Source organism: Squalius cephalus, assembly GCF_949319135.1.
Source record: "Squalius cephalus genome assembly, chromosome: 18".
Taxonomy (NCBI): Eukaryota; Metazoa; Chordata; class Actinopteri; order Cypriniformes; family Leuciscidae; genus Squalius; species Squalius cephalus.
Genome location: NC_137139.1, coordinates 18,719,461 through 18,732,350, shown reverse-complemented (window position 1 = coordinate 18,732,350; position 12,890 = coordinate 18,719,461). Strand labels below are relative to the sequence as shown.

General features: G+C 41.7%; 1 protein-coding gene across 5 annotated transcripts in view; it reads left to right on the top strand.

The window, feature by feature from the left end:
- The window catches only part of atp2b3b (ATPase plasma membrane Ca2+ transporting 3b), a 63,132-nt gene that overhangs the window by 2,105 nt on the left and 48,137 nt on the right, over nt 1-12,890 (top strand). For all 5 annotated transcript variants that reach the window (XM_079849042.1, XM_079849043.1, XM_079849041.1 and 2 more), the window contains exon 2: nt 5,625-6,280. In XM_079849042.1, coding sequence (XP_079705168.1) covers nt 6,052-6,280 — 229 coding nt within the window. In that variant the 5' untranslated portion in view covers nt 5,625-6,051. The remainder of the gene's footprint in view (nt 1-5,624; nt 6,281-12,890) is intronic.

Here is a 12,890-nt window from a genome sequence, read left to right as displayed (position 1 = left end):
AGTTTGAAATGCATCAATGAGAAAAATAATCAATGAGTAAAATATTTAAGCAAAATCTGTTACAATACCCCTTTGTCTCCCTATATAACAAACTGATATTGGTACTGATATGTTCAGCTGTAAGTTTTCTGCATTGATTATTACAATGTCATTTTATGCTTTGGTGTTTGGTGTCATTAAGGCTGATGCTTGACTTGACTTGACTGTTTGTTTGTTTTTTCTTCCCTAAATGCGAGTAACTTTATTTCTAATAGCATAACAATTGTCTTATGCAAAAAATTACCCGTAAACTTTACAGAGAGAAAAAAAAAAGTTATTGGTGCTCCAGTTCTCTGTCCAGGTTGCCCCAGTTGGAATGCTGTTGTTGCAGCAATAAGGAAATTTGACCTAGAAGATGTCTGGACAAAACTGCAGCTGTCTTCTATATGGATAAAAAATGATGTAAAGTTACATTGTTTAATTAAATATTATAAACTGTATTTATAACGTAAATTAATATTATGAAATACATTTTTGTATATCATTTATAATTTTATGATTTTTGTCTTTTTAACCTAAAAATCATGCTGCAAGGAATATCAATATACATATATGTATACACTCTATGAGCATAAGACAATGATACTTCCTGTAGAGCGTGTAGAGTTGTGGATGCGTCTTGACACATGAATGGCAGAGCTGATGCTGGCTTAGATAACATAGACCCGGGCATGGTGAAAACAAATGGTTAAATGGTTATATTTCATCTCCATTAGATAAACATGACTCCGACCTGTTTGCAACGCATAAATACAACAAAAATCATGCCATCTTTGTGCATTCGGTCAACATCACACAAATATCTGTGCCATGAGCAGGTATTTAGAATCGAAGCCGAGCAGCTTATGTTACTCCCTACAGGCTCTTACGCCAATGCAGTCCATGCCTCGCTTTGAAAGCCTGAAACCAGTGTAACGAATACAGGCCACTGCAGTGAAGGTGGATGGGAGGAGGTAAAAATGGAAGAGCAAAGAACAGATGGACAGCGAATAAGATTGAGGATAATGGAGAGGAGAGGGGAGGAGGGGAGGGGGGAATCCTATGAACTAATAAAGACAGGAGGTAATGTTCACTTACAGTAGCATGCGCTGAGTGGTTTTGTGCCTACATGAGAAGATGAGGGAGGCATAATCTTAAATGAGGTAATTCAAGCAGGTTTTGTTGGGGAATGTGCATTAAAAAGTTCAGAAAACACAAACAAGCCTGGCAAGCTAATTTCACACGCCAGCAGTGTGTTCAGACTCCATAAGTGTCATGTCAAATGGGTGTGCGGAAGAATGGCAGTAAACAAGCTCCAAAGCATCTTATGCAACATTCTCCAGTGTTCAGAGTCATTCTGACCCAAGGCTTTTTCTCCCAGTGAGTTGTTGCCTGTTCTTAATTATTACCTTATAGCATATTCCAGAGGGAGTGTGTCTGCTATGTCCTACTTCGTCAATTTGGCAAAATCACCTTTTTCTCACTCTCAGTGTGACAGCACCTTCATTACCACCACTGTGTTTGATCCCTTTAGTAAAGCCCTGTCAGCAGCAGGCCTGCAGGCCTCTGTGCTGTATTTACCCTTGTCACTGAGACACTACATAAACAGGGAGCTCATGGGAAGAAGAGTTTATTTTCTGCTCTTAAAAAAAAAAAAAAAACTACCGGCTGACAATTAGATGAGTCCTGTAAAGTGTAGCTGAATTTGTCATTCTGCAGAAATAACTCAAGCGACGTCTGCCCGCTGACATCAAAGCAGCATAGGAGTGATTTTTCTTTGCTTTTTTTATTCTCTCTATATCATTTCTCTTTGTTCCGTTTTTAGAAACCGAACAGAAGGACTTTTTTTTTCTGATTAAAGAAACTCAGTGACAGTGAATTAGTGTCACATTTGTCCACCAAAAAATAAATAAAAGTAAAGTTACTTACCTCTAAGACTTTCTTTTTTTGCATGGATCACAAAAAGAGATTGTCCAAGCTGCTCTTGATAGGAGACAGTTTTGGTCCCTAGTCACTTTCAGCATAGCTTGAACGATCTGCTAAATAATTTCTTTTGAATTATGAAGGGCGAAGAGTCACGGCGCAAAAAAAAAAAAAAAAAAAAAAAAAAAAAAAAAAACATTCTGACATCAGTTACTCACCATTATGCACTATGGAACACATAGACTCAAAAAAATATTGAGCAGATTGTTCAAACTGCTGTTTTCCATACAATGAAAATGGAAACAGTTTTGTTTCCCATGCATTCACTTTCATTGTATGTAAAAGAGCAGCTTGCAGAATCTGCTAAATATTTCCTTTGGTGTTGCGTGCAAGAACGAAGAGTCGCACGAGTTGACGTGAGTAAATGATGACAGAATTTTCATTTTTGGGTGAATTGTCCCTTTAAGCCATCTCAGTTTGTTTATTCTCAAAAAGCTTCTTTCTTTGAGGCCTATTTTAATCTGCCTCGGTCGAAATAGTCTCATGCAACTGGTGTTCATATCTGTTTTCATTTGGTAGGTGTTGAGTGAATATGTGTCTTTTTCCCCCATAGAAACTGTCATGCCTTGTTAAACAAGTCCCTTCAGCTGACGTCTGGATGTGAGTGGACGGAAGTGCGGCTAAACTACTTCGCTCAGTGGTTGGGGTGTGTGCTCAGACTCTGTCAGTGGTCTGTCTGTGTATTAAGAGTGAAGTGAGCAACGCACTGACTCATCGACCCTTGCTTGCTTTTTTATTTAATTTTTTTGTGCTGCAGACCTCTGGATTGTAAATGTTGCCGTTCAATAAAGTAATCTCCTGCATTGTTTCACAGCGTCAGATTATTGGTTCCTGGTGTCAATTTGGTGGATAGACTGGTGTGGCCCTTATTTAATGTTTGAATATGGGTTAGAGTCTCTTCTAGCTTTAAGGGGTTGTGTTTGTGTTTGTGTGTGTGTCTGCGCCCATGAGTGGGTGTGAGCGCGAGTACTTCTCTGTTGGTTACTTGGACATATTACATAAGGCGCTGAACAATTTATGTAATGCTGGCCCTCTGTCTCTCCCTTTTAACTTTAGCAGATTGGGTTGGGTCGTGGTAGTCAGGGCCGGTCTGAGCAAGGCAGACCTGGGAAAGCTCAGTATCAACAGTGTCTTACCGAATGGCACTAGAGCACACTTACTGAAAGGTTTGGGAAAACACGGATCGATGTGAATATTCAGCATAATCTCCAGACCATCTGCCTGCTGCACACTGAACATAACTGCACAGTTAAGCAGTCTCTTGGTGTGGAAATCTGGGGCTGCATAGACCCATAAGTGAACGTGTCTCATGCCAGCAAGTGGCCCCAAATGACACAAATGTGCTTAAGAAATTCTTATCTTCAGAAAGAAAAAAAAGAAAAATGATAATCGCTTTCCCTTTTATGTCTGTTACCTAGAAACTGCTGCAATCTGATTGGCTGCTTTCCTGTTCAGAGGGTACCGTGTTGATGCAATGAGTGCTTTTCGAGGGAGAATGTTAGTGGCATTATGTTGGTTAAGATTGATGCAGATGTCCATGTCAAATTTGACATTTTTTTTTAGATACACTGGCATTTTAAAAGTTTGGGGTCAGAAAGATTTAGTTTTTTGAGCATTAAATTGGTCAAAAGTGGCAGTAAATTAATTGTATGAAGTTCAAAAGATTTCTATTTCACATAAATGCTGTTCTTTTGAACATTTGTATTCGTTGAAACATCCTAAAACATTTTTTAGCGTGGTTTATCCAAAAAAACATTAAACAGCACAACTGTTTCCAACATTGATAATAAATAAGAAATTATTTTTGAATGATCATGTGATGATGAAGACTAAAAAAGTGCTAAATTCAGCATTGCCATCACAAGAATTTTAAAATATATTAAAATAAAAAATGTATTTAAAATAAATAAATATTAAAATTGTAGTAATATTTCACAACAGTACTATTTTTACTGTATTTTTGATCAAATAAATGTAGCTTTGGTGAGCATAAGGGACTTTCTTTTTTTGGAGGGTATAATCTTTTTCAGATAGCCATAAAACACATAAAAAATGAACTGTGTTTGGTCACATTACACAGCACTCAGTCAGTATTTTCCCATCTAAGTAGGCGGTTCTTGGCCAGATAAAGCTGCAGTGAAGACCAGACCAGACTTTTCACTGTCCTGTTTGGGTACACTAGACCAACACATACTCAGCTCGCTGTCTGTTCATTTATGATAACAGTACTTTGGATAATTTGCTTTTAGCTACCAATAAGAGCAGTGCTCTCAACTCCGTTTATCACATTTACCATGTTTAAATCAATTGTGCATGCTTTTCCTCAAAACCAGTGCAGAAAAGGTGGGCCTACACATGACCCCTGATTATCTCTTGACTGTGCGGAACCTTCCTGTTGTGCATCGGAGAAGAAGAGGGAAAGGAGGGGGAAAGGAAGGCTGGGATAGTGAGTCAGCATGAGAATGATGACACCCTCTATGTCACTCCTGCACACTCCCGGCCCTATCTGCCTACACACATACTCACGCTGCATACCCCAGACTCATCACCATATAAGCAGTCTTGCATAGCCAGAACTTGACTAAACCGCATATTGCCTGGTCCACATTGGGGTTTGTCATTCAGGGCAGGTTCATCTGAAAATAGATCTATAATAGATTATATCACAATAATGACTAGCTTAAAGAAAAATAATTAAATAAAAATTGTTAAATTAAATAATTACATTGAATAGGTTCTTAAAATGTCATATATTAGTTATTTATAAATAAACAATTATGTTTTTCCATATTTAATATAATATTCCAGTATATTTATCAACCTGATACCTAAACACAACTTTGTTTCCAGATGGATTGCTGAAAAACCCTGTCTTTTCACTCCCGGATGTTGCAGCCAATCAAATTAGACCTTGCCAGATTGAGAAAGTTCTTTCCAGTTTTGTGTGCTGTGTGCATCAGACGCTCAGCGAATGGACCGTGGGTGGTCTGTGGGCGTGCCGTCTGAGGCTGAGACTGTCATCTAAGAGAACATAGGGACAGATACAGAGGCATGCTGGGAGATGGAAAGAAAAAAAGAGAAAGACAAAGTCGGAAGATGATATTAGGGGCAAAATGATAGAGATAGAGAGGAAACGTGTGTGTGTCGGGGTATAGCGAGGCCGAAGTAGCTTTGTGGGAGTCAGATGCATCTGTAGGTTTCCATGGCAACTATGGGCTAATGCAGTGGTCTGGATTGCTGGAGATACAGTATAAGCTATATGCATCACCATCTGTGAGAGCACACATTGCTTATACCTATATACAGTACCTCACTGTATGTCCAGGGATTTTAGTTGTGTTGCACTTGAAATGGGCTGACCTGTCCGTTTAGCATAATTAATCTCGTAAAGACCTGTCTAATACTTTATTAATGAGATTAAGGGAAGTGTGGGACTCAATTAAAATACAAAAGACCTTTGAATTGAGGAGAAAATATGCTGATACGTTTGAAAGCATTAGCTCGGAGCCGTCTGACTGTATGCTCGGTCTGTCTCTTAAGGAATGCCCACTGTACTCTGAGTTGCTGCCCACTCGAGCACTTTAAAGACTGTAATGTGTTATTCTGTCTGTGTTTCTCTGCAGGTTTCCTCGCCAATCCCAACATCCAGCACACTTTGAATCCTAACGCATCAGCGCTGCAGATCTACATAATATCCCGCTCGGTTTTGTGCCCCCTCTTTGCTCTCATTCTGTGTCCTGATGGATTGGAAGCGGCCAGATCCCTCGTTCTGTTGACCCTCGGGGTGAGGGGGTTGAGTAGAGAGGACAGGATTTCTCAAAATACACTATAAGTGTCTGGCTGCCATTGTCCCAGTTCCCTCCTCTGATGGAGAGTTAGAAGAACGGGAGGAACTACCGGGGAGGGAGAGGAGCGGAGGGTCAATTTCGAACCCAAAAAAATCTCAAGCCAAGAATTGTCACTAAGACTGACCTCACGTTGCTGAAACCTCCTGGACGAGAAGACGTCATATAGATCAAACATTGTGGACCGAACACCTTAAGACTCAAGATGTCTACCACGGCGACCATGGGTGAGATGGCCAATAGTGCGGTCGAGTTTTACCCCAAGCGGGGTGGAGGAAGCGCAGAATCCAACCATGCTGGTGACTTTGGGGTGTCGTTGGATGAGCTCCGGTCTCTGATGGAGCTGAGAGGACCAGAGGCCTTGCAGAAAATTCAGGAGAGCTTTGGAGATGTAGAGGGCCTATGCCAGAGACTCAAGTCTTCCACCAGTGATGGTGAGAGAAATTTTTTGTCTTGATTTCTTGACATCTCCGTCAGTTTAAATGTCCCCCTCTCCCTACACTCTTAAAAATAAAGCTTTCCAAAAGAGTTCCCCAAAGAAACTTTCAGAGAACAGTTCTTAAAAGAACCATTATTTCTTAGAATAAGCCCTTTTCCACTATAAAGAACCTTTTATGGAATGGAAAGGTTCCATGGATGTTAAAGGTTCTTCATGGAACCACACATGCCAGTGAAGAATCTTTATATTTAAGAGTGTAGCTCATTATTTCTCAATCAGATGTGGCGTGTTTATCTTCAAGCTGCGCAATTCAAAGACCCCAAATATTTCCCTTTCTTTCCTCCTTTCCCTTTATTTCTCTCTCACCTCTTCACACTACTTGTCCACAACCTCCTTCTCTGTCTCACTCGGCCAACTTCCCACTCTGGGTGCACGCGTCGTGTTGGGTTGCTACGCGACGGCGCTGTCGGTGGCGAGGTGGGTGTAGAGAGAGGGGTTACTGGGTAAACAGAGTTGGAGAGACTCACTCACTAGAGTCAGTGACTCGAAAGGTCCCTGCAGTGATCACAATTCTTGGCATATCCATCCATCCTCTTCTGACTCGTAATTGAATTTGTTGCTGTGATGTTTTATACGCTATGATGACTGCAGATGAGAATTTAGATAGCAGAGGAGATAATTCTCAGTCATGAGAAACAGATAAACTCCATAAAACTCAAATTGAATTGTACTGATTGAGAGTATTTATAGATTTATGATAAAGCTATTGCTTATGGTTCATTTGTCCCTTCAGATGTCTTTTAATATATTGTGCCCAATATGATAAGCTCATAATTATTTTCATGTTATTGTCGATATTAAAATTCTGGCCTATTTTGTCTAAATTAAAAATTTTCACTTGAATTTTGACATCACAGTATTATAATATACACAATGAAAATTGATATTCATTTTGAGATTTGCTAAATATTGCATTTATTAGTGTTATTAAATTAGTGTTTTTGTAACATTAACTTTAAGTGAGTGTTACTGTATATGTAATAGCATGCACAATTAACTATCAAATATCGACAATACAGATTAAATCAATAAATCTGATATCAGGAGATAATCAATAGGGTGTAGACATATTGTGCATCCCTATTACTTCCCTTTAAGAACATCTTGTATGTTGTATGATTTAGGTGGGGGTTTTTTTGTTACACTTTATTTTAAGGTGATGTAGTTACATTGTACTTACTCAAATAAGTACTAAGTAATATGAATTAACTTCATGTACTTACTATAGAGTTAGGGTTTGGTTTGGAAATGTTTTGTTCTTTAGAGGTTGCTTTTTCATAGCTCATTGAACTATTAGATTTGACTCTGATGTTTCTCTCCAGATTCCTTGGGAGAAATGCAAAATGTTGACATATAATAAAATAAAAGAACAGAACTGTAAAATGAATGCGGATGTAAATTTAGTCTTGGAAAAATTAATAAGAAAACACAATCTGACTTTTATTATTGACTTTGTGGCAAATCTAAGCACAGATTGTGACATTGCTTGAGGAGACAGATGTGAGATTACTAGCAAAAGTTTTAATTTGCTCTCATAGAAACATCTAGATATTAGCGATATTTCATGTGATTTTCTTCCCTGCAGAATGTCAGTGAGGGGTGAATGCCTACTGTGCAGTTTTTGCTCAGTGGTTCTAGTACTGTATCCTGCTGTTGTTTAAAGAGTGTCTCTCCCCTATCACCCAATTTAAGGCTAGAAACATACTATTCAAATGTATGCAAACACAGCCCCAAATGTTTAGCCAATGCACTGAAACCTGTTGTACACACTTGCATTCTTAAATTACTGTAGCACCTCAGTGCTCAAGGGGGCGATAGAGTTACCTTCAAATATCTGTCATTAAACGGAATGTTTTATTTTTCTGGTTCCAGCTAGCTAGAAACATTATAACATGCTCAGTTAGAGTCTCTTCAAACTGCTTCGCCATGACAGAAGTTCACCTGAAATAGATAGCTAACAATAGAAGAAGACAGTTTAGCATAATGCCCATTGTAGCGCCTGTTGTGGGCCACACTGAGAATGCAATCCAGTTGTGTTATGAATGCACATATTTCTGCTAAAATCAATGTGAGCTATAGCAGTGGTTTTGACTCCAAGGCCCCCATTGTCCACAACAATAATTAAAGGCCCCCGATCGTTTCCTCTCCATCTAATTTTTATCTAATATTGTATTGCTAATTTATCTCTATCTATTATTTGGAATATATGGAAAATATCCATGGAGTTGTAAGATTTTATTAATTTACACGACTTTTCCAAATCTAGAAATCACACTTTTAAAATGAGTCTTCCTCATATATCCCGGTTTTCCAAGACCATGTTAAACGTGGTTCTTCAAAAAAGGAAGTGAATTAAAATAAGAAATATCTTGACTTTTAGTTGTTTTAGCTCATTTTAAAGCTTTTTTTTTTCTTATCTTGAGGCCTCCTTGGAATTTTGCTGAAGCATTTTGAGTATTTTATGCTCCGTAACACATTTTTGTGTTGATTTTGATGTTTGTTTTGGATCGTTGTCCTGATGCAAGATTCAACCATGGCCCATTATAAGATTTCTAGCAGAGGCCGTAAGGTTTTGATTTTTTATCTGTTGGTATTTGCTAGAATCCATGATACCATGTATCTGAACAAGAAGTCCAGGGCCTTCAGCAAAAAAATAGGCCCACAACATTAAAGATCCAGCGGTATATTTAACCGTGGGTTTGGGGTACTTATTATCCCTGTTTGCACCAAACACATCTGGTGGGTTTGCTGCCAAAAAGCCCTTTTTTTTGGTTCATCTGACCATAGAATCTGGTCCCTTTTGAAGATCCAGCCGTGTCTGACAACTGAATATGCTGGAGTTTGTTTTTGGACGAGCGAGGAGGATTTTTCTTGAAACCCTCCTAAACAACATGTGGTGATGTAGGGGTTGTTTGGTTTTTGTTTTATAGGCTTTCTGACCCAAAGACTCAAGTAATCTCTGCAATTCTCCATCTGTGATCCTTGGAGAGTCTTTGGCCACTCAATCTTTCCTCCTCACCGTACATTAAGACAAAATAGACACCAAGGTTATTATAGTTTTGCATTTTTTAATTAGTTTTTATTTTAATATCATCTTCAAATTTCCTATAAATTTCAGTTTAGTTTTAGTTAGTTTCATTAATGGTTTTGTTAGTTTTAGTTTAGTTTTTAATTTGTGAACACATTTCTATATAGTTTGTATATATTTAGTTTCATTTTTAGTTTTAGTAATTATAGTTTAGCAGAGTTAATAGAACACATTTAATTTCAGCAAAGTTTAATGTTTGCAGTTTACAGTTAACTCTTGTGAAAACCTCTTAATAATAAAAATAAAATAATTGTTTGAGGATGAACAAAGAACCAAACAAATGCAACTAAAAGGTAAAAATTATTCATTCATACTCATTCGTATTAAAAATGAAATCGACACTCGGATACTAACGTAACCTCGGTTCAGAGAGGGAACGAGTGTTGCGTAAGTTTAGCTTACGCTACGGGAAAACTCCTTTTCCTCGAGAATAATGAAGCAAAAAATTATCCTTAATTTTTAGAATGTAAAACGCATTTGCTGCAGCAGGCAGACATAGGCGAGGCAGCTCGCGCGCCTATTGGCTGCTCTGCGGCAACTGCTGCAACCTATCAGTGCGTCTTGGCATGACTCCAGCGCCAATGGGGAGCCTTCCCGCACTGTCGTCATGGCCCGCCAAAAGGGGTGTGGCTTAGCCTATAAAACCCCCTCGCCCAGGTTGCACAAGTGATTTCAGTCACCTGGAAGCGAAACCACAGTGCAGCACAAGCACGGCAGGCTACGCAACACTCGTTCCCTCTCTAGAGAAAACCAAGGTTATGTTAGTAACCGAGTGTCGTTCTCTTACGAGAGTACTCTCGTGTTGCGTAAGTTTAGCTTACGCTACGGGAACCCTATGTAAAGTGGCGTGCGTGCTGAGTTTCCAACACTTATGTCCCAAGGGCAGTAGACCGGGGCTCATGTATAAGTGAAGTGATCGCAACGGCAGAACAGGGCAGGACGACTCGGTGTTATGAGATAGGTGCATACACATATATACACAGTTAAGGCAGTATGACCACCTTAAACTGCATAAGCCCACAGGACGTTGCAGCATATCAACAGTCTAATCAAACTGGGTTGGGTAGACAATGTTAATAGCATAATCAGACTGAGAACGTCTGGCCTGTAAGGCAGGTACTTCCAGGTTATAAAACCTTACAAATGTAGACATCGAGGCCCAGCCTGCTGCCATACAAATGTAATGAAGTGAGACCCCACTTGTCCATGCCCACGACGAGGCCATACCTCTAGTCGAATCGGCCCTAACCCCCAAGGGGCAATCCAGGCCCTTGGACGCATAAGCTGACACAATAGCGTCTACTATCCATCTGGACAGGGTCTGTTTCGAGACAGCTAGCCCTTTGACGCGGTCACCGAACGAAACGAAAAGCTGCTCTGTTTGCCTAAAGGCAGCAGAGTGCTCCACATAAATCCTTAAAGCCCTTACCGGGCAAAGGAGGTTAACCCCAGCCTCACTGTCAGACGCAGGGAGGGCCGAGAGGGAAATAACTTGCGCTCTAAAAGGAGTCGCAAGCACTTTTGAGACATAACCGTGCCTTGGTTTGAGGATGACCTTAGAGTCATTAGGCCCAAATTCCAGGCACGTAGCGCTCACCGAGAGCGCATGCAGGTCACCCACCCATTTTACTGAGGCTAGTGCCAGCAGAAAAGCGGTTTTGAATGACAGGTATTTTAGCTCCACCGCGTGTAATGGTTCAAATGGTCCACCTTTCATGGCCTCTAGAACCGTGGAAAGGTCCCTGGCTGGAACGGAGGGTGGCCGAGGAGGATTCAGCCTGCTAGCACCCCTGAGAAAACGGATTATGAGGTCATTCTTTCCCAGCGACTGGCCATTTACAGGTTTCGTAAATGCTGCTATGGCCGCCACATACACTTTGAGCATGGATGGGGTTCTCCTGCTATCCAACAGCTCTTGTAGGAAAGAAAGCACCACCGTTACCTCACCATCTAGCGGGTTTAAGTCATGAGCTGAGCACCATTCAGCGAACACTGACCATTTGGACGCATAGAGCCGTCTAGTAGACGGAGCTCTGGCCTCTTGTGATCGTGTTCAGCACTCCCTCTGGGAGGTGAAATGGTGATAGTTGATCGCCCACACATGTAGGGCCCACAGCTCGGGGTATGGGTGCCAAATTGCGCCCTGGGCCTGGGACAACAGGTCCTTCCTCAGCGGAATCGGCGATGGAGCTATGTTCCCCAGTTCCATCAGTTCTGGGAACCAGACTTGATTCTCCCATAGCAGAGCTACCAGGAGTATCGAGCATTTGCTCTCCCTGGCTCGCTTGATTACCTGTGGTAACAAGGCGATCAGAGGAAACGCATAGAGAGGGCGTCTGGGCCAGTTTAGGGCCAGCGCATCTCTTTCTTTTGAAAAGAACATTGGGTAGTGAGCGTTGGTTTGCGACGCGAACAGGTCTACCTCTGCTCTGCCGAAAATGTCCCAGATGTTTTGCACTGTCAGGGGGTGCAGGGACCACTCCCCTGGGGAGAGTTTTGCCCTGGATAGCATATCTGGGCCCACGTTCAGGACGCCCGGCACATGCGCCACTCTCAGCGAGCATAGATTGTGCTGGCCCCATATGAGGCGGTGTTTTGCTATTGCAAGAAGGCTCCGGGACCTGAGGCCGACCTGGCGATTTATGTAGGACACCACCGACGTGTTGTACGTTCTGATCAGAACGTGGTGGTTCCTCAGTGTGGGGAGGAAGAACTGAAGGGCTTTTTCGACCGCTTTCATCTCTAGACAGTTTATGTGTAGACGCTTCTCCGCGTCTGACCACAGGCCCATTGAAGGTCCGTCTTAGGGCGCCCCAACCCGTGTTGGAAGAACTGTCGAGACTACTTTGATTCGTGAAGCGATGCCCAGGTTCATGCCGGACTGGTACCAGCCGGCTCTCATCCACGGTTTCAGAGCTGCTACACATGTCTGATTCACCGTGAGACGAAGCAGACCTGATGTCCATGCTCGCGCTGGCACCCGCTGTCTCAGCCACAGCTGAAAAGGGCGCATGTGCAGCAGACCCAGCTGCAGCACCGTCGAGGCTGAGGCCATGAGACCCATCATCCTCTGAAACACTCTGAGGGGAAGATTCTTCCCTACAGTGAATATCGCTGCTAGGCGCTGGATCACTGCCGCGCGTTCTCACGTCAGGCGCGCCACCATAGAGCTGGAGTCCAACTCTATCCCCAGAAAAGATATTTCCTGGCTGGGGGATAGAATACTTTTGGCCCAGTTGATTCTGAGACCCAACTGTTCGAGATGGGTCAGCAGTAAACTTTGTTTAGCACCAGTTCCTCCTTTGACTGTGCTATAATTAGCCAGTCGTCCAGATAGTTCAGGACTCTCACGCCCCTTCGTCTGAGGGGCGCGAGCGCCGTGTCCATGCATTTCGTAAATGTACGAGCTAAAGGACGGTGTACTGATAAGCCTGGCCCTCGAAGGCGAATCTCAAGA